This window comes from Aulostomus chinensis, chromosome 23 (genome assembly GCF_037954235.1).
Source record: "Aulostomus chinensis isolate RoL2024-O1b breed Wild chromosome 23, RoL_Achi_v1.0, whole genome shotgun sequence".
NCBI classification, from domain to species: Eukaryota; Metazoa; Chordata; class Actinopteri; order Syngnathiformes; family Aulostomidae; genus Aulostomus; species Aulostomus chinensis.
In genome coordinates this window covers 9,388,110-9,412,738 of record NC_141342.1, presented here as the reverse complement: position 1 = coordinate 9,412,738, position 24,629 = coordinate 9,388,110, and the positions used below count along the sequence as shown (strand labels likewise).

The 24,629-nt window shown below is 42.5% G+C and overlaps 2 protein-coding genes across 5 annotated transcripts in view; both read right to left on the bottom strand.

Moving 5' to 3' along the window:
- The window catches only part of LOC147239417 (alpha-tectorin-like), a 28,881-nt gene extending 17,618 nt beyond the window's left edge, over nucleotides 1–11,263 (bottom strand). The window contains exons 1-15 of the mRNA XM_086195502.1: nucleotides 11,230–11,263; nucleotides 10,799–10,866; nucleotides 10,684–10,707; nucleotides 7,705–7,820; nucleotides 7,295–7,573; nucleotides 7,100–7,195; nucleotides 6,771–6,936; nucleotides 6,438–6,553; nucleotides 5,990–6,268; nucleotides 5,770–5,865; nucleotides 5,452–5,617; nucleotides 2,392–2,510; nucleotides 1,962–2,237; nucleotides 1,753–1,848; nucleotides 316–481 (exon numbers count right to left, since the gene is read on the bottom strand). Of these exons, the coding sequence (XP_086051628.1) occupies nucleotides 316–481; nucleotides 1,753–1,848; nucleotides 1,962–2,237; nucleotides 2,392–2,510; nucleotides 5,452–5,617; nucleotides 5,770–5,865; nucleotides 5,990–6,268; nucleotides 6,438–6,553; nucleotides 6,771–6,936; nucleotides 7,100–7,195; nucleotides 7,295–7,573; nucleotides 7,705–7,820; nucleotides 10,684–10,707; nucleotides 10,799–10,844 (2,041 nt within the window). The 5' untranslated portion in view covers nucleotides 10,845–10,866; nucleotides 11,230–11,263. The remainder of the gene's footprint in view (nucleotides 1–315; nucleotides 482–1,752; nucleotides 1,849–1,961; nucleotides 2,238–2,391; nucleotides 2,511–5,451; nucleotides 5,618–5,769; nucleotides 5,866–5,989; nucleotides 6,269–6,437; nucleotides 6,554–6,770; nucleotides 6,937–7,099; nucleotides 7,196–7,294; nucleotides 7,574–7,704; nucleotides 7,821–10,683; nucleotides 10,708–10,798; nucleotides 10,867–11,229) is intronic.
- A 5,710-nt stretch (nucleotides 11,264–16,973) lies between these two features.
- Nucleotides 16,974–24,591, bottom strand: LOC147239416 (pancreatic secretory granule membrane major glycoprotein GP2-like). 4 transcript variants are annotated; one of them, XM_086195504.1, is made up of 12 exons: nucleotides 24,563–24,591; nucleotides 23,535–23,614; nucleotides 23,007–23,325; nucleotides 22,384–22,898; nucleotides 22,110–22,267; nucleotides 21,653–21,981; nucleotides 21,005–21,189; nucleotides 20,734–20,894; nucleotides 18,470–18,721; nucleotides 18,140–18,299; nucleotides 17,943–18,048; nucleotides 16,974–17,852 (listed from the first exon to the last, which is right to left on the bottom strand). In XM_086195504.1, the coding sequence occupies exons 7-12, from the start codon at nucleotides 21,005–21,007 to the stop codon at nucleotides 17,827–17,829; spliced, it is 708 nt and encodes a 235-aa protein (XP_086051630.1). In that variant the 5' UTR covers nucleotides 21,008–21,189; nucleotides 21,653–21,981; nucleotides 22,110–22,267; nucleotides 22,384–22,898; nucleotides 23,007–23,325; nucleotides 23,535–23,614; nucleotides 24,563–24,591; the 3' UTR covers nucleotides 16,974–17,826. The 4 variants fall into 4 exon arrangements, with proteins under 4 accessions (XP_086051630.1, XP_086051631.1, XP_086051633.1 ...); XM_086195505.1 differs by lacking the exon at nucleotides 24,563–24,591 and adding an exon at nucleotides 23,881–23,897 and having other exon boundaries at nucleotides 22,384–23,325; XM_086195507.1 differs by lacking the exons at nucleotides 23,007–23,325; nucleotides 23,535–23,614; nucleotides 24,563–24,591 and adding an exon at nucleotides 23,881–23,923 and having other exon boundaries at nucleotides 22,384–22,635.
- Between the last annotated feature and the right edge of the window lie 38 nt (nucleotides 24,592–24,629).

The window sequence follows — 24,629 nt, the reverse complement described above, 5'->3', positions numbered from 1 at the left end:
GCTGGAGGAATAAATAAAACAAAAAACAAGAATTAAAAAAAACACACAGGAGCTTTCCAGTCCAAATGTGAAACAATGAACTTAAAACCTAAAAAAGAAAAAAACAAAAAAAACAGAAACAAATGCAAAGAACCATGAAAGTAAAATATGTAATCTCATAAAATAACGATAACAAATTGCTTGAAATTGTTATCACCTCTGCCAGTGACGTGTTTTTAGACACACGCACACACACACAAATAATTTTTTTTTTTTTTTAAATTTCTGTGTTCCCTTTTCTAAAATGATCACAGTGTGTCCAGTGTATTAACATACTTCTGTAAGTAGATCCTAGTGGTCCATCGTCAACCCGGAAGGCCCAGCGTCCAGGTACATTCACATTACTGCCCAAGCGAAAAGTAGAGTTACTTCCTGTTACAGTGTCAGAGAATGATCCAGGGATTGAGAAGTAGTGGCTGGAACCAATTGTGTCATATCCAGCCTGGAAAGTCATGTCAGACAGATACATTTAGGCCTGTTATTATCATTAGAGCCAAGTTCTCAACAATGCAAGAGCCCTCTTGAATTGTAAGGAATTAATATTCCTGTCCTCCAGAATGAATCACATTTTGAGGGCTTTCAAATGCTCAAAAATTCACAATTTTGCACAAAAATCAGGCCTGCTGAAAATGAACAATTCCAGGGAAACTTACATGCATGAAAAGGAATAGGTTTGTATAACCTGATGAAACCTACAACAAGGCACACTTAGACTTGGATGTCAACTCAACAGGAAGTCTGCCATTCCAATTTGACCCATTATGTGTGTCGAGGTTGTCACGTACAGTAAACATATAATTGTTGGGAGATGTTTAAGGCATGGCATCCAGGTGTTAAAAAAAAAATTTAAATTCAGACCAGCTCTGAGTGAGCAGTGAATCATCCAAATCTCTTTCAATTTGGTCACCGTATACAGCAGACCTCAGCTATGTTAATTTCTGATGTTTCGCCAATCCACCCATGAAACTTTGATAACTTGACTCAACATGCTTACACTTTCATGAAACCCCTCACACACATCATACCTGATTGTGTAACACATATTTCATAAATCTCATACATTGAAGAGCAAATTGCCTTAAGTGAACCCGCTAGACGCTTGCAAAAGTTTGTTTCATCTACATACACAAAAACTGACAGGCTTGTGTACAATAAGAGCGATAAAAATGTCCCTGACACCATGACCTCAACCACATCTGGAAGTCTGCAGTTTTGAATTCTGTCTGGAATTTTTTTTTTTTTGTCATTTTCAGACATTTTAGCAGGTCATACTTTAGCTCAGTCCTTTGAGGGATTGATCTGATTTGAATATGAGACCTCCTGGTGATATAACATCAAGCATTATCACACAAAACTGTGACAACTCTTTCCCACATGGTTTGATCTGTTTCAAATTTCCCCTTGGATAAACATCCCAGCCTGAAGACGTTCATAGGTCGGTATCGACATACTATTTAGTAACCATGTCTGCTCTAGCGCCGCCTGGTGAAAACAGGAAGTAACTTTAATAACATCTTAATCTGCTAAGGTGACAAGCAGACTAACGTGATCTACTGAGCTGCAACACATGCCAAAAGGTTTGAGTGCGAGGGCCCCCTTACAGCTGCTTGGGACTTGTTTGTATGTAAGTGCATTCAGATTCAAACAAGTCCTAACAACTTCCAACAAAATTTGAATTTGTTGTGATTAGGATACACTTTTAATGGCTCTTACCTGAACATTTTCAGTTGTTGAGGCTACTGACCCATAGTTCATCATTACAAATGAGTACTGACCACCGGAGATCAAAACTGCTTGCACAGTTGTGAACTGAAAGAAATATTTGTGCTTTTAGAGTGAATTTAGTAATGTTTCCAGAATTATAAAATAAAAAGCACCGTATGAAAACTATGTATTTCCTTGTTTTAAATAAGCTGACTCACTGTTTCTGTGGTTTCATCGTCTGGTGCCACATACCATGTTGCAACAAAGACCCAGCTGGCAGTAAAGGTCAACTCTGGGAAGTACTCTTGAATGTCCCTTGTAGCTTGTTGGAGAACGCTGCCACTGGTGTATAGGTTGTGGATAACTATACCAATGACATTGTTGTCAAAATAGGTCCAGAATGGAGTTAGGATATCACTGGGCCCACGTGCTGGGAACATCTTTGGTGTGTACCCGTACCATCGTGGAACAAAGCTCAGATATCCATCGTACACCTGGAGAAAAAAAAAATTCACAGTAATTTGAAACATAAAATATCTACTCATTTCATTTGTTTTGGCATGTGTACATCACTGTGCTCAAAACTGTTCTTCACAAAACACACTGCAGTTTTACCAAAATAAAACAAAACAAAACAAATGTACATACATTTATCCTGTTATATGACCGTCCAAAATAAACAAAAGGCTGTTCCAAAAGCAAATAAGTGTAATATCCATTCACGAGTTCATTGTAGCTTGGTGTTCCAACAATTTGGTACAGAGGTTCTGAAAAAAAGAAAACAAAACAAAAAGAGAATTGAATAAGTTGAAAGTTTAATACTGAAACTAATTACTGTTCTTAAATTGGATTAATAAAAATTCATTTTGTATGGTTGCCAGGAAGGTCAAATGTACAACACTGAAAAAAACATGACATGTCACAAAACAAGGGTAGCACCGTGGTGCAGTGGTCAGCACTGCCGCCTCACAGCAAGAAGGTTCTGGGTTCGAGTAAAGGGCACAGGATCTTTCTGTGTGGAGTCTGCATGTTCTCCCTGTTCCTGTGTGAGTTCTCTCTGGTACTCCAGCTTCCTCCCACAGTCCAAAGACATCAAGAGGGGACGAGGCTGATTGATACTCTAAATTGACCGTAGGTGTGACTGTGAGTGTGAATGGTTGTCTGTCTCTATGTGTTGGCCCTGAGATGGACTGGTGACCTGTCCAGGGTGAACCCTGCCTCTCGCCCGTAGACACTGGGATAGGTTCCAGCCCCCGCGACCCTTAACAGGAATAAGTGGAAGACAATGGATGGATGGATGGAGACGAAGAGGCTACTTTTCAACTGGTAACCTCATGAGGGCCATTTTATCAGAGGGTTGCCAGGATCTCTGTCCATTTACAACAAGTTTTGTCCAAACCTGTCTTTGATCTGAAATCTCATTCTGTTTTGTGAAAAGTTTTTTTGTGAACTGTTTTCGTGCTACTGAATACTGATAAAACTGAGGTCATCGTGTTTGATCCTAAACACCTCAGGGGCTACTGGCTTCCTGTAGGAACTTCAAAATCTTTCTGCTGACTTGTAAGGCTCTTTATGATAAAGCTCCGTCCTACCTGACAGAACTCATCATTCCTTACTGTCCCACCAGAGCACTCCACTCCCAGAATGCAGGTCTGTTAGTGACTCCCAGTATCTCTAAAAACAGACTGGGAAGTACAGCCTTCAGGTACCGGGCTCCTTGACTGTTGAACCATCTCTGTCAATGGGTCAGAGAGGCAGACACTCTGACTACATTTCAGTCCAGGCTTAAGACTTTCCTTTATGACAGAGCTTTTAGTTTGGGCTGGTTCAGGTAGCTCTGAACCAATTTATAGCTACAGTATGCTGCTCTAGGCTGAGACTGCTGGGGGACACGTCAGGTTACATGGAGCCCTCTTCTCTCCTCTCCTCTCCTCTCCGCACATTTTTGAACTGTCATTATCATTACCTGTACCACTTTGTAGTTTGGCCTTGGTGTCTTGCAGTCTCTCTGTGTTTCCATAGATCCACTGGAGCTCCATCTCTCTGCACCAACCGCAGCCTCTATCGCCCCCCCCTTTCCGCTGCTGTTTAAAGCGGCCTGCGCTCCCCTTTCATGAACCAGTCTGCCAGCCAGTCCTCCCATTAAGCTGGCTCACTCTCCCTGCCTCCCTTGCCTACCAGAAACTTCCTTCTTCTGCTGTTGTTAATGTTTCCATGTATTCCACATTCTGTCTTACAACCTGTTTTCTTGTCTGTAACAACATCTACTGCACGTCTGTCCGTCCTGGGTGAGGGATCCCTCCTCTGTTGCTCACCCTGAGGTTTCTCAGATTTTTCCCTGTTAAAAGGGTTTTCTATGGAGTTTTTCCTCAGTCCATGTGAGGGTCTAAGGGCAGAGGATGTTGTTATGATGCCATGTGAAGCCCTGGAGACAAACTGCTTGTGAAAACGGACTCTACAAATAAAATTGCCTTGCCTTCTGTGAAATGTTTTTTGTGAAATGTCATGTTTTGTCCCATGTTGTGTGTTCTTTGGTGTCGAGTTCTTTGAAATGTTGCGTTTCCTTTGATATCATTGTGCTTTCACCTTCAGAGCCACAGTCATTTAATTCACACAATCCAAACACACAGGCTTGTCTGGTCACCCTCTGAATGGACAGCAATTGTAAAGATAAAGTAAGAGCATGCAAACTAGAAACAAGAATCTCCTGTGGAAATGTTGAATGGACCTGCGTCTCAGTGCATGCATCCAGTTTTTGAAGCACAATTACAGACTTGAAAACCAAAACCTTGAACACTTGCAGTCTTTGTAGCCTCATACATTTTTGGTTGAACTAAGCCGTCTGAGTCATGAGACACTGGTGATTGCATACAGTGAACTACAGAAATTGCAAAGGAGACACAAACAGCTAATTGTATTTAAAAGAATAAAAAGTGTCACTCAAAAGGGAAGAATACATTTCACTAAATTTGCAGCAAAGTCATTTGCATATATCAGGAGGAGCACCGGTACATGAGAAAAAAAGCTAATGCTAGTGATCTGGGTGTTAGGTCATACTTAAGGGGTCAAATATTGAAAACCCCAAGGTAGCATTAGCATGCTACTGGTCATGACCCAGGTGTCCAAATGAAAAAAACAACACAAAAACATTTCCATGCTAATGCTATCATGTACAAATGCTAATGTTCAGGGTGCAGCTGAATGAGCTTGGGCAACAGACTCTTATCAACACCATAGGTCCTACTGGCTTGATGTTTTAGTGTTTTGTGCACTAAGATAGCACACAAAATTGATGACTCATAGGTTAATTACATAGAAATGGGGCTTTTGTCATCTGCAGAAAAGTAACATGGGGAAGAGGCTGTCCAGGCAGACTGTGTGACACTGTCATTTCAAATAGTGGGATTGTGTGAGCATTAATAAATTTTCCAACAGTTTTTATAGAGGAGTTATTTTTCATTTGATCTTCAGTGACATTTTTTGTTTTCACATTCTTGTTACAAATGTGTGTGTGCAAGTGACAGATTAAGGGGTCAACATTCCAAATTCAAAATCATTTAAACAATGACTCTACTATTGGGTTGACATGAGCTGGTATCTGCAAATAATATTCTTCATTTTGTTAACAACCAGCAGATACTGTATATCAAAGGACTAGAGTATAAAGTGTCGATAGAAATCACAGTGCATGATGTGGTCTGAACATACCATCATAAATTGAACCTCGTGATCCATCATTGACCTGGAAGGCCCAGCGTCCAGGTACATTCACATTGCTGCTCAAGCGGAAAGTAGAGTTACTTCCTGTTGCAGAGTCAGAGAATGATCCAGGGATTGAGAAGTAGTCGCTGGAACCAATTGTGTCATAACCAGCCTGGAAAGTCATACCACATTGGTACAGTTAGACCACTTATGATGGTTAATGTTTAACTTAAGAAATCACTGCATTCAGATTGAAAGAAGGCATGGCAACTTACTACCAAACATATTTTGCTGTACATGGCATACAGTTTTAATGGCTCTCACCTGAACTGTTTGATTTCTTGAAGCTATTTTCCCATAGTTCATCAGTACAAACGAGTCCTGGCCACCAGAGATCAACACTGCCTGCACAGTTGTTTCCTGAAACAAATATTCATGAATTAACAGTGAATATAATAATGTTTCTGTTGTAAAAAGATTAACACTGTATGAAAGAAAATATACATGTTTTATGTTTTTCACAATTTTAAACAAGCTGACTTACTGTTCCGGTGGTTTCATCGTCTGGTGCCACATACCATGTTGCAATAAAGACCCAGCTGGCAGTAAAGGTCAACTCTGGGAAGTACTCTTGAATGTCCTTTGTAGCTTGTTGGAGAACGCTGCCACTGGTGTATTGGTTGTAGAACATGACACCATTTGTGTTGGAATTGAAATTTGTCCCAAATGGAGCTATGATGTCTCTGGAACTACGTTCCGTGGTCTTCTGATGTGAGGACCAGTACGATGGAGATGTGAAAATCAGATTTCCATTCCTGCTCATCTAAAGACCCCCCCCCCCCAAAAAAGTTCAGTGTTCAATATATAATAGAAAAGAAAGAAAAGATCTACATGTTTTTTGTTTTTGATTAAATATCTATATTAGAACTCTCCATCACAAAGCAGAATATTAAATGTATTTTTCCAAAATGTTACAAGATGAATTCACATACATATATTGGATTATATGACCGTCCAAAATAAACAAAAGGCTGTTCCAGGATGACTTCATGATAACTTCTACTTAGGGGATGGTAGCTTACTGGTTCAGTAACTGGGTAGAGGGGCTCTGAAAAAGGAAAAAGACAAAAAGTTTCAAACAGAATGAACAGAATCATATATTTGACAGATCCCTTTCCAATTTTTTGGGCGACAGGAAAATAGGTGTTAAACATACAGGAAAGCATTTATTATGTCAACAACTGGCACAGACACTGTATGTAAAGAGTGAAGTTACTCTAGAATAGTGTCTCATGATTGCAGCACATCCTGTTGTCTTCACACACCATTGTAAGTGGAGCCAAGTGGTCCATCATTGACCTGGAAGGCCCAGCGTCCAGGTACATTCACATTGCTGCTCAAGCGGAAAGTAGAGTTACTTCCTGTTGCAGAGTCAGAGAATGATCCAGGGATTGAGAAGTAGTGGCTGGAACCAATTGTGTCATAACCAGCCTGGAAAGTCATGTCAGAGAGATATAATTATACTCAGTATTATGATTACTCTATTACTGAACATGTCACTGCATTCAGATTTAAACAAGGCATGGTAAGGCAAGGCCAACTTACTACCAAACATATTTTGCTGTACATGGCATACAGTTTTAATGACTCTCACCTGAACTGTTTGATTTCTTGAAGCTATTGTCCCATAGTTCATCAGTACAAACGAGTCCTGGCCACCAGAGATCAAGACTGCCTGCACAGTTGTTTCCTGAAACAAATATTCAAGAATTAAATGTGAATAAATGTTTCTGTGGTCATGTAAAATAAACACTCTATGAAAGCAAACATAAATGTTGAGCTGACTCACTGTTTCAGTGGTTTCTTCGTCTGGCACCACATTCCATGTTACAACAAAGACCCAGCTGGCAGTAAAGTTCAACTCTGGGAAGTACTCTTGAATGTCCCTTGTAGCTTGTTGGAGAACGCTGCCACTGGTGTATTGGTTGTAGTAAACCACACCATTGACACTGTCGTCAAAATCTGTCCAGAATGGAGCAATGATGTCTCTGGATCCACGTGCTGGGAACATTTGAACTGAGGACCAGTACCATGGTGAATCAAGTATCAGATATCCATCACTCTTCATCTAGAAAAAAAGACAATAAAAAACAATTCCGTATCACAAAATAATTTAATGTTATTGTTTTGCATCTTTTTGGTCATAAAATATACCACACTATGTATTTTGCTGAGTTGATACAATAGAAATGTACTCACATATATCTGATTATACGACCGTCCAAAATAAACAAAAGGCTGTTCCAGGGAGAAATGATCCCACCAGTATCCATTAGAGATGGATACTGTTGTTCCATTAATTGGGTAGAGGGGTCCTAAAGTAACAAAAGATTCAAAAGTTAAACAAAACAAACAAAGCAAAGCAAAGGTAAGAGGTAGGGCCGTCCATTTTCATTTGGAACAGAATCCTGAGGACTGAGCCATTCCATGGTTGGAGACAAGAGGTTGCGAACATACAGAAGTGACATGTGATGACATGTTATTTTTGTAGCTTTCTTTAATGAATCCAATGCACAGGGCAGTTACATATCATATCATCTGCACTGTTGATGGCCTACATGTCTGTTTCTCTCACATGTCCATAACTTTACAGTCAAAACTTTTTGTGGATACAGTAAACTAAACCAGACTAAACTGTTTTTGTCACTTCCAGGCTGGATTATTGCAATTCCCTTCTGTCAGGCTGCACCAGTAGGTCCCTAAAGACTCTCCAGCTGGTCCAGAATGCTGCTGCCCGGGTGTTGACTAAAACTGGTAGAAGAGACCATGTCTCTCCTGTACTGGCTTCTCTATATTGGCTCCCTGTCAAATTCAGAATAGAATTCAAAATTCTCCCTCTGACATAAAGTTCTCAACAGTCAGGCTTCTTCATACCTGACAGAGCTCATTGTCCCCTATTATCCAGCTAGAACCCTTCGCTCCCAGGATACAGGGTTGTGGTTCCTAAAGTCTCTAAAAGTAGAATGGGAGTCAGAGCCTTCAGCTATCAGGTTCCCCTCCTGTGGAACCGCCTCCCAGTGTCAGTCCAGGATGTCGACACCCTCTCAACCTTTAAGAGCAGACTCCTATATGTGTCATATATAAATCATACTCATATGAGTTACAAACTCGTCTTCTTCTGCGGAGCCTTCGGGCTCCCCGCATCCCAGATCAAGGGTGCTGCTGGAGGAGGCTACAGACCTAAAGAGGCTCAAGCTGCCCCCCATAGCACCATCTGCTCATGTCCCCATCTGTCCATCAGTCTCTTCCCTTCTCTCTTTCTTTATCTCTGTCCCACTCTTTCCTTCCGTATATCTGTCTTCCTCCATTATCTGTCTTTGTCTCTGCCCCGCTCTCCTGCTCTCCTTCCCCCCAACAGGTCAAAGCAGACGTCCGTCCCCTTTGAGCCTGGAACTGCTGGACGTTCCTCCCTGTTGAAAGGAAGGTTTTCGTTGCTGCTGTCCTGTGCTTGCTGAGGGAGAATTGTTGGCTGTAGATTCACTGAAGAAGTGTGGCACTAGACCTGCTCTACCTGTAAAGTGTCATCACATAACTTTTGTTGTGATTTGGCACTAAACAAATAAAATTGACTTGACTTGCCTTAAAAATGTTTTAAAAGGCTGAAAACATCAACAAATGAGGACTGAAGCTGAATTTATCGTTAGAGAAAACTGAGCTTTTGTTGTGGGAATTGAGTATGTCTGTCTGAGTGTAACTTTCCTCAGAACCCCAGTTATGGTCACATAAGACGGAATTACAGTACTGGGGTTATTGTCCTACAGCTAACCATTAATATACACATTAATGTTGCTTAAGCATTAGTAAGTATTGTTCCTACCTCCATCACGGAGGTCATCTATCTTAGCAAGACCACAAAAGGCTGATTTTCACTCACCCAGATGGAGGGTGTCGCACTGACCAAGAACCAAACTGTCTCATTTGACAAAGATCCTTTCAAGTATCTCACTTTTAATCCTGGTCAGTTGTTCACTGATCTCTTGATGAACCTCAAATATATGTCCAAAAAGCAAGTTTCTAATCCTAAAATCTCGGGGGTTTTTTCTAAGCATGCTGCAATTTTGCAACAAATGAAAATACTTTCCTGGATTTTATGCCCCTCCCCATCCATCTGAGATGCATTGCAAACCCAAAAGACTTTTCCTCATAAACTTACAGAAGAGAAGAAAGAAGGTAATGGCAGCAAAAATGTTGGATAAATGCCCAGCCCCAACAAAGTGACTCACGTCAATGGGAAAAGGGAGTTTTTACTTGTATTGGTTTTTACGAACTGAAACTGCTAACTGTGACATCAGTGCTTTCCATGTTCCCTTCTGCTTGACAGTGTGCTGCATGGGACATCGTTACTATCGCTCTTTGCAAATGTGGCTCAGTGTCGACTGGCCAGGGGCCTCATGCAAAAAGACCTGTAGATTTAGTACAGAGATGCAGGCTGAGGAAGAACCCTGAGCTCTAAAGGTTATGCACACAGTGAAGATGTAAACAGGAGCCTCTGGGGCCGTTTCTTGACACATCAGGTCTGCAGTTACATACGCGGATAAATGTGTGTGAAAGAGGACGCAAAAAAACAGAAAACAAAAAACAAAAAAACACACAAATAGATGTAATTCGTTGAATAATTTATCGTCTTATTTTTTTTGGACCGTGATGATGACGGGCTCATCTGTGTCTGATCCAAGCTGGCACAAGCGATCCAAGCAAACATGCTAGCTATGTGGGGTGTCACCCGTTCATCATTAATGAGCTGTTTGTTTACGGTTGAATGAGGGGTTTTAATTAAATTAATCCTATTCACTCCTCAGTGAGATCCTGGCTGTATTGAAATGACGTTGACATACCAGCTGTTAAAAAGCTTAAAAGACAGCGAACTGTGGATGGGCTGAGGAGCTCAGTTATACTCAGGGAGGTGAAAGTGGAGCGATGATGAACACCTCCTGAGCTACCAAGTGAGATCACAACATGTATGATGACATCAAAACAGTCATGCAGGTTATGCAGTCAATTAAACTGTACAAAGCAATCAACCATTCTATCATGACATGATTTAACTACTTTTCTTGAGAGTGTGTACTTCTCTGTCTGCTTGGTGCACATGAATTTCACTTTTACAACATGATTTGGATGTGACTGTATTGCTGCCGTGATAAAAGTAGAAAACCAGAAACTCGAGCTTCAACCGACCTGAACTCTGAGGAGTCACCGCACCTACGAACACACAAACATCAATGGGCATTAAAAGATACCAACATGAACACGTTTTAAACCACAACCAAAGGGAATTGAATTCTGTACGTACCTATCAGCCCCAAAAGTAGCACAGGCAACATGAGTTGATTTGCCATTCTGGTAACTCAGAATTCAAATCTGTTGACCAAATAAGAGGAACACATTACAGACCATATGTGGAGATTTACATATGAAATTATGTTACATTTGAGACTAAAATAAAACAAACTCACAAGGCTCAACAAGTCAGAACTGTTCTGTAAAATTGTATTTTAATTTTAAAAAGTATTTTAATCGGATATTAAGTTCAAAAACATCTGTCTTACTGTACGGAAAGTTGTTGTTGCAGTGCGTGAATGGTTTAAATAAAATAAAACCGATAATGCATCAAAATTATACAACACAAAACTACAATCAAGTTGATACGCATTTTTATGAAAACACTCTCCTACCGCATTGAAACAGTTCACAATGTTAAACAACACAAAAATACATTTTTACCTGTTCATGTGTGCTTCCTCTCTTCTTTTTCCTCTGATCCTGTTGAGACTTCAGGGCTGCAACTTGGCTTTATACAGGAAAACTTGGCACAGAGCCATACATTTGATGTCTTACCACTTAGGGGCGTGTCATCATACTGATGGAATTTCATTGGTCAGAACGACATGCATTTGGGGACGAGGCTGATTGATACTCTAAATTGACCGTAGGTGTGACTGTGAGTGTGAATGGTTGTCTGTCTCTATGTTTTGGCCCTGTGATGGACTGGTGACCTGTCCAGGGTGAACCCCGCCTCTCACCTGAAGGCTGCTGGAATAGGCTCCACCCCACCAGCCCTTAACAGGATAAGTGGTAGAAAATGGATGGATGGTATAGAAGTGAAGTAAAAGTTAAAAAATAAATAAATAACTACAATGCTGAGGTTTTTGTTGAAAGAAGGTAGACGTTTAATTCAATTGAGCAGTTGTTTGTTTGAAGCGATGGTAAGTTTCTGTGAGTCACGTTCAGCCAACAAGTGAAAAATGGGAAAGTTGCCATTGCATGTCTGTATTTCCAGTAGAGCAGTCTTGTCGGTCAAATAAGTGACATTGTGGTGCTTATGTAAGTAATTGATGGGTGTGAGATCTCCTAAGATACAAAGGGCAGTGGAATGTTGTGGCCTAGGATTGTAGGAATATTTCAATTATGTCATTCGAACAAACTAATAAGGTAATTTAAGCCCTTAATAAAGTACTAACATTTACTCAACATGTCTGTAAATAACCACATTACATTGTAGAAAAATGGGAAGTTACTGGGTTATAACGGACTCTACTGGGAGCCTTTGCAGATTTTGTTGTGCCAGCATTACAGAGGGTAAGGATTTGAGAAGAGCTGTGTAGCTCCAATTTTTAATTTCTAATGCTGCTGGCAACCCCTTCCCACTTGAGGGACCTTGACTACCTGGGGGAGGAAGAGAAATACTTTGAGCGTTATTCGACTCCTTTTAATGTAGCAGCTTTGTCCATCCACCCGGGTCTTACAGGGTTAAGAAATTTGGTGTCTTTGTCAGCTGACACTTCTTATCTAACAACATCAACATTCAACTAACAACTTCCAACATTCTGTCTTCATAGGCCTCCGTGCGTATCACCATGTTCTTGCAAGCAGACGCGAATCTTTGTCAACAGAAAATTTGTTCTAACCTACAGTTTCAATGTCTTGGAATTAATTCGTTTTTTTTTTTCAGATGGGTGCTACTGATGAAAGATGAATGAGCACAGAACAGCAATTCTCCATCTCACGCGAACCTGCTGTGGCAGCTTTTTCAGCAGATACTTTTCAATCAAGACGGCCATTTGTAGAAAAGATAATGTTTATCGCATAGAAAATTATAGAATGAGTCTTTAGTGCTTAGACTCCGCAGGGACACCATCTCCACGCAGCTGCAAAATAGATTCCCCTTGGAGTTCAGACACTGGTGTTGATGACAGTGGAAGTTGACTATGGATGAGAATGGTAGAGGATGAAGGAATCAATGGGTCTGTGACGACCAGGCGGTGACGAGGAGGACAAGGAACGAGCACGACAGTGGCAAACCAAGACTGAGCAGAAAGAAAGAGACATATTTAAAAATACAGCAGTGATACAAATGGCCAGCGATGACAGTGTGTCACCGTGCTGTTAGATAAGAAGTGATCATCTGGAGACAGCTGACCTCAACCACACCACCAACTCACTGAATGCAATGATATGACTGAGGATGTGCGAGAAGAGAGAATAGAGGTGAGGCGTTTGACGTACACCCGAGCAAACTTACAATTAGCTTCATTTCAATTTCAATTTCATTTCAACAAATTAGCGAAGAGAGTCAGACAAATACTTGGATTTAAGAAATTTGATGACCTGCTTTTTTATTTTTGTTTGAAATCTGGTGTTTACTTAATGAATACAGACCCCGATCTCTTTCTCCTTGTCCTTAGTATCATCTGCTGACCTATCGGCTGGCTTCCACAGAACATTCCGACTTCATAGGCTTCTGTGTATACTGTCACATGTCACTGTGCTGCATGTATGACCAGTTTGCACAGGAATCAGAACCTTCCACCACCAAAACAGTTGTACACAAGCCAGCAAATGAGAAGTATGAGCCAAAGCCTGCAACATTGTCATCTTGTTTGTGATGTAAAAGTGACAAGACTTGTTCGTCAGTGCTGATTGCACGCACGATCTGGGCAGAGGGCCCACCACCATGCAGTGCGAGGGCAGGGAGGGCCCAGGCCCCCAGTGCACAGCGGAACCCCCAGCCAGAAGCTTCCATGTTCCTGGTGCCTTGTTGTACTGCTTCAGTACAACAAGGCACCAGGAACATGTTGGTGTTGGTTCATTGATAAAGCGACCGGACTGAGGCTCAGGAGTGGATAGAAAGAGAGAACAGGGACAGGATAGTGAAGACAAGGGAGAGGGGGGAGACAAAAACAACAACAACAATAGCAGAAAACAACAAAAACAATAAAAAACACAAAAAAACAAACAAATAAAAAAACAAAAACCAAATAAACAAAAAAAGAAAAAGTAACAACAACAAAAGAAGAAGAAAGAAAAAACATTGGTTGCAGAATTTCCAGTGCAGGCTTACCATTTGGTTTAATATAATTTTAAGATAAATGTCTGAGTGTGTGATTATGGGTCAGTTGTGCGCTCCATGCGTGTATGTGTGTATACGCGTGTGTATGTGTATGTGTGTGTGCTACGGTTTGTCTTGGATGCTGTGCGTAGCTGGTTGTAGTTGATGTGGGGGGGCCAGGACATCGCACCCCCAGTCCGGGATAGCAGGTAGGTCAGGACCAGGCCACCAGAGCACCCAGAAACCCCCAGGACACGGGGAGCCGCAGGCCACCCCTCCCCAAGGAAACAGCCACAGGTCCAACCCATGCCAGGACCCATAGGAAAGCATAGGAGCAGCAACCCCCACCCAGAAGCAACCCACAGAGAGACGGGGTAGAGATGACCCCGGTCCCGCCAGGCACCCCCCTCCCCCCCCACAGCATGAGCAGAGCCCAGGGGCACAGGCCCCCTCTGGCCCAAGACCCGACCAGAGCCCCCCAAGAGGTCCGCCAGCGGCGAGGCCGACACCCACCCACACCCCACACCCAGGCGGGGCAGCCACAGCCCACCACAACGACCAGGCCCACCGCCCCTGGACAGAGCTATCTGCTGATACGGTCCAGGGCACCTCAGACTTAGTGAAACCGCCAGCGAGCGATCCACCGCACAACAGCAGGGCCCGTGACCAACCCCAGCCCAACCACCACGCTAAGAAGAGGACCCCCCCCCCTCCCCCCAAAGAGCACCGGCCAGGCCCCCAGGCCTGCAGTGGTGCAGTTAGCAAAGGAGGCAGCACTGGACCCACTCACCCTGCCCCAGCTGCCCCCCCATCCCAACATGGTGCAGGGTGCGTGTTGTGCATGGGAATGTAGATGTGATGATGTGGATGACTAGAATGTAGTTAAAATTGGGGGAGGCACCCAGGGCATGGGAGCCCCGCCGGTTGCAGACGGCAGAGTTTCCCAGTACATCCTCATGCACTCCCCCAAGCCCTAAATGTCTACAATGTGATTAAAATTGGGGGGGTCCAGCCCCTCAAGGCCTAGTGATACATAAGATGTGATGTGATGGGACAGAGAGGCGATGAGAGGGGTTGAGGAATGGGCCAGACCTGCAGGGGGCCAGCTTCCAGACTGGCCCCGCTGACCACCCCGTCACCACTGCAACCAGCCGACAGGGAGTCTAGCCTCCCTGGTCCAGAGGTCAGATTGGAGCACCAAGGGGCACTGTCCGGAGATCCGGGCAGAGGGCCCACCACCGTGCAGTCAGAGGGCAGGGAGGGCCCAGGCCCCCAGTGCACAGTGGAACCCCCAGCCAGAAGCCCGTGGTCAGGGCCCCCAGTTCGATCAGCATCAAGGAGGTCAGCCCCCATCCCTCAGACGTCCCCCAGCATCCTCCCTCCTTTGTCCGGAGTGGCGGCAGTCCAGGACACCGCACCACGGCCCAGCCCGCCCGAGGATGGGCCGAGGATAGCAAACCCCTCCCAAATGTGGGTGTGACCACCTGGGGGAGCGGCAGGGCCCCAGGCCAGCAAGTCCCAGGCGCCAAGCAGTCCACCTCTACCTCACTCTCCAGCCCCTTGCCTCCCTCCCTCCCAACCCCCCTCCCCCTCCAACCCCCACCTAACCTTCCTTCCCCACCCTCCTCCCATCGTCCGGGGGCAAATATGCCTAGGTGCGGGATATGAATAGTTGTACACAAGCCAGCAAATGAGAAGTATGAGCCAAAGCCTGTTCACTTCATTTACCAGCAACATTGTCATCTTGTTTGTGATGTGAAAGGGACAAGACTTGTTCGTCACTGCTGATTGCACGCACGTACACATGTATTATATAACATGTAAAAGTAAAAATGCTCACGTAAGAAGGAAAAAGCGGTAAACACTGAAACAGAGTAAGATTCAAACACTTCAGCTACCTTCAAGATTTTATTGAGATGCTCACAAGAGTATGTGGCTAAAGTAGTTGGGAGCTGAAGTGTACAAACCTTCCTCTCTTTGCGTTTCCTTACCACCACAATGGGGGAAAAAAATGGAAAGTCAGATTCTCTTATCACACCAGTGTCACGCAACTCAAGAAAGAGTTTCTGCACTACTTCAGTGTCTTGCGAATGGATGGGGCAGGTGCACTGCTTAAAAAGAGTCTCATCATAGAGTTTGATGTCATGATTCACTTTATCAGTGTGTCCAAAATCAAAGCCATGATGAGTAAAGACCAGGCATTTCTTTCAACTTCTTGGTGATACGCCTCTTCTACTCCAGTGACGGTGGAGAACAGCCACAGTTAAAGGACAATCTGACTTGTTTTTAGCTGAATCAGCCACATTGATCACACTGTGTTGTGATAAGATACGGTCGAAAGCTCCGACATCAACGACGACACAGGTCAGTTGAATTGTGATATCTTGTACTGACTCATTTTGGATCATGATAGGCACTTAAACAGTGCATTAGCAGGAAGAGTGATTGGGCATTTTTCACACATATTCTAATCATCTCCCGCGATCCCACTGACTAGAACAGCATTTTGAATTTTACCGCTGCGTTTCTGAACTGCATCAATTTTCTTTAGTTAGAAAAGGGTGGTCTTTGGTCAATGGTGTGATGATTGAAGTGCTATTGAAAGAGCACATCAATCAGATGCAGATGTGTAGCACTGCAGTGTGGTTCTACTGATGCCACCAAAAAAAAAAAAACGTGAAAACACCGGCCTCCACCCCCACCCAGGCCTGCTTCACCTCCAACCGACTCCAGATGTGCTCCCGCGCCTCCTCATGGTGCAAGAGTAGGCTCTCAAGTTGAAATGCGTGCGTTACTGAAATAGCAACATGCCAAGTCCTGAGGTGACCTGGGCTTTAAAGGGAATGACATAACACACTCAAGACTGGTTTGATGTCACACTCAAAACACACCTGTGAATAAACGAGTGTTGAAAGACTTCCTCTTCGCACCTTGCGCAACGGCATCTGCCAACCGCCTGGTGCCACAGATTGAGCCCCGTGTGCGCAGTTAAGAGAAGCAGATGTTCATCTGAGAACGATTAACCCTTTTAAACAGCAGAGTAACATGGATCCAGACAATACCTGAGTCATCTAAAGCCCTCTACTTGAATAACGCTAGCTTATGATCCAATCAGGCAATTTATTGGAGCACCCATAATTTATGTGTATGACATTCGTTTTTTCACCAACAAAAAATAAAAGGACAGACGACAATACAGACAAAAACTTTAGTTTCAAAAATGGTGAAATGAAAGCACAAGGCCTCTTTTTTTCCTGTCCATCAATAATTAAAGCATTGATTAAAGGTATATGTTCAGTAATAGTACCTGGTATTGATTGTCAGTAGGTAAAGTTTTGCTTTGAAATATTCAAAAGATTTTAGAGATATATAAAATAAAAAGGGCAATATAATGCTATCAAAATATGCATCTTATTTGTCTAGTAATTTTTATATGACATTTCATTTATTGAAAAAAAAACTTAATTTTGGATTGTATTCATATAAACATGAGATTAGAAGATTGCACCCATTGCAATCTACAGAAGCTAGTAAGGTCAGTCACATGTGATACCATCATGTTTCTGCTTGTTATGTGCATTTATTTAGTCTTTTATTGAATTTCACTCTTTGATAACACAAACCAATACGGCAATTTGAAAATACCAGAAAATTAAAAAAAGAAAAAAAAAATACGATATCCCTCAGTCCCATCAGTCAGCAAATTTAAAGAAGCTGTTTATAACATCCATCCCCTCGTCCAAGCTAAAACATTTAAAAGACATTAAATGACAGAAATCAAAACCCAATCAATGGAAGCATTACCCCCATTTTTTTGAGGATGGGAAGAAACTTGCATCTATCTCATTTTTACTGTTTTAGCTAGTGATATTAAAAGTACTCTGGTAATGTATGTCTGTGCACACTGATTTTGCATCATCTTTGACTTCCTCAAATGAGAGTTTGGGGAGTGAGCAAACTGCCCAGCAGGGTAAGCAGTGAGCTCAAGGGTCCTAAGGTACTGCTTTCATTCCACTGTCTGCAAGGAAAGAACCAGAGTTTACAAAGAGGTGATCAAGATGGAATTAACAGGAGTTATTAAAGTTATAAAAACATGAGGGAGTTTTACCTCCAGGGCTACGTAGCGTCAGGACTAGTGGTCCTAGTGACAAGGCAGCAGAGTCATGGTAAGATACAGCCCTCCGACGTCTGCCGTTGGAGCCTGGGTGGCATTGCTACCAAGAAACAACACCACAGGTTTGTGCTGATGCTTTTGGTGGTGATCTATGTCATCTCACAACACACACAGAGTGGTACTGTACTTACAGGGCTGCAGTTGTTGTGGCTTGAAAGACAATAGTGGACAGAGCAGTGCAGGTAGATGGATGATTGGTCAGTAAAGGTGAACATCCTGAAAGAGAAACGTGCTACGCTGGAGACGCCATTCTGGATCATCTCTACTGTGCCGTCTTTAGGGTTTGCACACCTGTAAGACCAGGGAGATGGTCGGACACCAAGGGTTAGCAGGCAGATGATCATGAAGTCAGAGGATTACATTATGAGAGAAAGAAGAAAAAAGTAAGATTCATTTTTCCGACTTGGCTAACTAAGCACAAGAGGTTAGTCAGCCAACAGAAACTGCAAGAGCTCCTTTACCCTTCAGAGATGAGGTTCCAGCGGACAGGGTGGTTGGCGATGTTGACAGGCGTGGCCCAGCAAGAGTCCAGAACTGTTGCGATCTCTGAGTCATCAACTCCTTCTGTCCACACCTTAATATACAACCTCTGGTCCAATTCCATTTCCATGTTATTGACACTGGTGAGGGGTGAGTTGAAGCCGCTGTCCTGATAGGGCATCATTCTGATGTTGTACTGTCCTTGGCCTGATGGAAGGTGCTTCTTCACCACGCTACAGACAAACAGAATACAACTAAACATTAAAGACACATTTAATCTTCAATAACTTCAAAATTGGACTCTTTAAGGCCTCGCTACAGAGCCCCTAAAGTGACATGAGGAAAATATGAAATAGAGAAACTATCTGAGGCTGGACAGTTTCTGGTGAACTTGATACATTCTATTTTTGTTGGCCATGTTCCTTTGAATAACTGTGTTCTGAAAGTGTTTTTTTTCTCTGGCATTTATTCAGTATTAACCCATAGAACAGGAACAGGCTATAATTATTTTCATCCTGCTTGTTTCTTTAAGGGTTGATTAATGATGGTGCACAATATTATGTAAGAATGTTGTGAGCAGCAGGTAGTTCCACTGGTGCCAACACACACTGAACTGCAAAAGGTGCAGCTGATAATGTACTGACATTGTAAAGGACAACAGTTAAAACAAGCATTCTACTTTTTCCATGGGAATGTTCTACAGAGGGGCAAAAAAGTATTTAGTCAGCCACCAATTGTGCAAATTCTGAGGCCTGTAATTTTCATCATTGGTACACTTCAACTATGAGAGACAGAACGAGGAAAAAGAATCCAGAAAATCACAATGTAGGATTTTTAATGAATTAATTGGAAAATTCCTCTGTAAAATAAGTATTTGGTCACCTAAAAACAAGCGCGATTTCTGGCTGTAACAGACCTGTAACTTCTTTAAGAGGCTCCTCTGTCCTCCACTCGTTACCTGTATCAATGGCACCTGTTTGAAACCATTATCAGTATAAAACACAACCTCAAATCGTCACAGTCCAAACTCCACTACGGCCAAGACCAAAGAGCTGTCAAAGGACACTAGAAACAAAACTGTAGACCTGCACCAGGCTGGAAGACTGAATCTGCAATAGGTAAGCAGCTTGGTGTGGAGAAATCAACTGTGGGAGCAATTATTAGAAAATGGAAGCCATACAAGACCGCTGAGAATCTCCCTCGATCTAGGGCTCTACGCAAGATCTCACCTCGTTAGGTCAAAATGATCACAAGAACGGTGAGCAAAAATCCCAGAACCACATGAGGGAACCAAGGGAATGACCAGCAGAGAGCGGGGACCAAAGTAACAAAGGCTACCACCAGTAACACACTACGCCGCCGGGGACTCAAATCCTGCTCAAGCCAGTACATGTCCAGGCCTGTCTGAAGTTTGCTCGAGAGGAGGAGAAAGAATGCTGAGTTGCATCCAAAGAACACCATACCTACTGTGAAGCGTGGGGGTGGAAATGTCATGCTTTGGGTCTATTTTTCTGCAGAGGGACCAGGACAACTGACCCGTGTAAAGGAACGAATGAATGGGGCCATATATCATGAGATTTTGAGTGAAAACCCCCTTCCATTAAGGGCATTGAAAATGAAACGTGGCTGGGTCTTTCAGCATGACAGTGATCCCAAACACACCGCCCAGGCAATGAAGGAGTGGCTTTGTAAGAAACATTTCAAGGTCCTGGAGTGGCCTAACCAGTCTCCAGATCTCAACCCCAGGGAAACACTTGAAAGTTGAAAGTCTGTGTTGCCCAGCAAAAGCTCCAAAACATCACTGCTCTAGAGGAGATCTACATGGAGGAACGGGCCAAAATACCAGCAACGGTGTGTGAAAACCTTCTGAAGACTTCAAGAAAACATGTGACCTCTGTCATTGCCAACAAAGGGTATATAACAAAGTATTGAGATGAACTTTTGTTGTTGACCAAATACTTTTTCCACCATAACTTTCAAGTTCTTTAAAATCAGACTGTGACTTTCTGAATTTTTTTTTTCTTGTTCTGTCTCTCATACAAGGCGAAGCGTACCTATGATGAAAATTACAGGCCTCTCTCATCTTTTCAAGTGGGGAAACTTGCACAATTGGTGGTTGACTAAATACTTTTTTGCCCCACTGGAACTTGATGTACAATACGCAATTTTTGTGAAAAAGAAAAAAAGCTACTGTTTTATTTATTAACAGGAACCAACTAAACATTCAGATGAGATATTAAGTCACCTCTCCACAGAGTTGATGCCCACATCCATGGACACGGCCTCGGTCAGAGAATATTGACAGGAGAAACTCAAGTGGATGCTACTGTGGCGGCTGATCAAACCTTCACCAGGGTCCTTCTCATTCTGGATGGTGTTCTTGTACATAAAATGAGTTCCATTGCTCTTCAATCAGAAAAATGAAATAGTTACAAAGTGATTGATTACACTGTCAATATGAGATGGTCTTAAAATCATGATCCAGACTTGATAACATGCTTCTCTATGGACTATACCATGAGAACTGTCCCACACAGCTGGCTGTTATTGTTAAAGTGGAACACCAGGCGTCCATCCTGGAGGGTGCCATTGCAGGACTCGTCCTGGAGATGGAGAGAGCTGGAGGGGAAGCCTGCCTCAAACAGCTGGCAGCGGGACACAGATATGGTGCCGGAACTACCCTCACATGAGATGAATGAGTCTATGACAGAGACCGAAATTTTAAAGAGTGATGTCATTTTTCTTTTGCAAGTCTGTGACTATCGTTGATGCAAACTGATTTTTTAATTATTAAATACCATTCTCATTAAAGTTGTCTCTCGCAGCTGTAGGCAGCTATTTTTAGAGAATATAAACTGAACACCACCAAAACACTCAACCCAAATTATTATTCTAGGTATTTTAATATTATTTTGTTTATTATCATAAACCTAGATCATCTTAATTTGTCCCCACACATATCATTAAATCTGGTAACACAACAGTGATGCTACTGCTGGCCAGCAGTTTTAATTAATCACTACAGGGTATTATTCTCAGCTTAATCTAGCCACACAAAGTGATATGGTAGTAACGTGCTAGGGAGCTCAATTACATTCCTAAATCAAGCAAAAACAGTTGTTTTCAAAAAGAACAAGCTTATATACAAATAACTTAGGCCCTACCTCACACTCTCAGAAGATCCTGGCCTCCATTTCCAGTGATGCACACATCATACACACAGTCGTTGAAATATGGCGATGGGTCCACCTGCTCGTGGCAGAAGCTGAGGGGGCCATCAGCTCCCTGAATCACTTCACACTGGGCTTGAGCAGGTAGCTCATCTATACATTGTGGACAGGAGGAACCACATCCATCACTGCAGGTGTAATTGCCCGCCACTTTCCAAGCTGTCCCAAAGTCAGATGGACTGGTGACTGTCATTCCTGATGGAGTCTGGTACTCATCACTTGCATTTCCGTTGAAGTTTCCACAAAGACCACACATTTGTCCACTGTGGATGATCATATTTAAAACAAAGTGACAAAGTCAATCAGATGAGTGGTTGTTATTGATTGAGTAAAACAAGTTCAATTATGATGTTAAAATATTCCTTTATGACTTGGGGTGATTGGAATATACCTGTAATTTGAAGGCACAGAGATGGACACTGTACTCCATCCATCATATTTGACAACCAGGCCAAAATCAGCACTGACAAATGTGCGAGAACCACTGGCATAGATTGACACAAGACCTCCCCCGAAGAGAATGGGTGTGTTTTCGTTCACCCCATTTACCTAAATGGAAAAAAATAAAATTATAGTTGTAAACTGATGAAGTTGTTGTGCTTATTAGATTAAATGTTTACCATGAATTACATCCGATAAAGAAAGTCTGCTCCAAAAGTACTCACTTGTACCACACCATGTCTCTCCCTGGACATATGCACTTGATAGCCCCACACATTCACGAAGACTTCAGCTCAACAAAGTTTTGTGGTGGAAGCTGCAAATGGCAAGCAGCAAAAGCTCCAGAGCTGTTCTGAAGTATTCCACAATGGTCAGCATTGCTGTACAAAGCTGTCTGGTCAGCAGTGCAGGAGGCACAATCCAGACCTTCACACTGGACCCCACAACCACCATCGTTCTCCCCTGATACTTCCCAACTGTTGGCAAAAACCACATCAGAGGTAACAATCTCGCCGTGCCGGGTTAGAAAATCATCCTCAGGGTGATTGTTGAAGTTTCCACACAGGCCACATGTTGCATTCTGGTAAGTGTAGGGTAAACTGATCCTGACATAATGGTTAGCATCATATGATACCTCCAAGCCAAAGTCAGTACTGACAACTACAGAAAAACCTGACTCATAAACCTGGATGGTTCCATTGCTAAGAGAGAGTGGAGTGGCCGCAAAGCTTCCATTGACCTGCAAACACAGCGGCAAATATGTCAGTCAAAGTGCCAGCCTATTTCTGATCACATTGAATTAAATTTCTAATCACATTACAAAGAGAAAAGACTCTTTATTGCTAACCTTTGCTTCTCCATGATGTCCTTTGACCAGTTCAATTGATTCATCATTGACAAGAACTTTCAACTTTCAGATAATTGTCAACTGATAACTGACAGTAAATGAGTTCCAGAGTAGGAGACAATGCACAACGATAAACCCCCAAATACTGATGAACTATTTTCTTTTCTCTTGAGCCACTCCACTGTTTTTCTGGTGCCTCTGGCAGCTCCATCAGCAGAGCAGGTCTCCTCACATGGAGGTGGCCCCGCTGCCCTGCCCTCAACGTGACTTGACAGCCAGCGGACTCTTTGTGGACACATTGGACCTGTGACTGAAGGCCCTTTGAGCCCAAGACCAAAGACACATTCACAACCTTCAGAATGAATTTGGAGCATAAAGGCAATGATTGATATGAAGTGATATAAGATGTACTTTTTTTAAAGTAAGATGTGCTTTTTCTTAAGTAACCGATGGAAATTGTATAAATGCTAATTAAAAATGTCATTATTTCTAAATGTGGTAAACAAATTCCATATCTGTAAGTGTAACCTCTGCCTGGTGTATTTTCTTTTCTTTTGGATGAACTTCTCACAGTTGATCTGGGTTATCACAGTCCAGGGTTTATTCATCTGCAGGCACAACATAAAATGCAAAATCATCGTGGGTGGACAGTGCACACGCTCTCTGCAACACAGCACACATCGTTTCAGCGAGCGATGCACTGCACCAACAAACTTCCCTCCTAGCAACGTTAAAAACACCTGAAACCCCGTAGTCAACTCAATACACACAGCAATATTGACAACAAACAAAATACTGACAGTTTAGGCGCTTCAATGCTCTTACAAAAGGTTTATGATGTCATTTCGCCCACCGACATTCATAGACGTGTTACCTTCATGGGATTCAGCCATCGCTCAGAGAATTCCCCACGATCCTAGCGAACTCTAACTGCAGGCACCGATATGAACAGCAGATGGCACTGTGGCCCCATTTAGCGGGATTTAACGCATTAATTAAAATGCTGTTTTAACGATGTTACATAAGCATGAACACAGCAGGGTGTTGAACTCCATTCCAGCTCTATAGAAGGACCTTGAACAGTGTTTTGCTTTTTCATGACATCAGGGGAAAGCAAAACCTTCATTAGCAACAACATTTAATGATGATACCTGAGTGTGTTATATTGGTCACTTCAAAACCAGAATATACACACTTGTATCAACAACATTTGATGATGAAACCTGAGTGTGTTATATTAGTCACTTCAAAACCAGAATATACACACTTGTATCAACAACATTTGATGATGATACCTGAGTGTGTTATATTAGTCACTTCAAAACCAGAATATACACACTTGTATCAACAACATTTGATGATGATACCTGAGTGTGTTATATTAGTCACTTCAAAACCAGAATATACACACTTGTATCAACAACATTTGATGATGATACCTGAGTGTGTTATATTAGTCACTTCAAAACCAGAATATACACACTTGTATCAACAACATTTGATGATGATAACTGAGTGCATATTATATTGACTCATATTGTATTGCAGTTACTCACAAGCTGAACCAGTCACTTCTGGGTCTGGGAGGAACCGGATCCAGCTGTGTTTACATCTAGCAGCCCT

Excerpts from the sequence above, each read along its gene's own strand:
- LOC147239416 (XM_086195504.1), bottom strand. Across the intron at positions 18,722-20,733 it reads GGCATCAACTCTGTGGAGAG|CGTGGTGAAGAAGCACCTTC; the intron begins GTGACTTAATAT and ends GTTTGTCTGTAG. Across the intron at positions 17,853-17,942 it reads GACGCTACGTAGCCCTGGAG|ACAGTGGAATGAAAGCAGTA; the intron begins GTAAAACTCCCT and ends CTTTCCTTGCAG.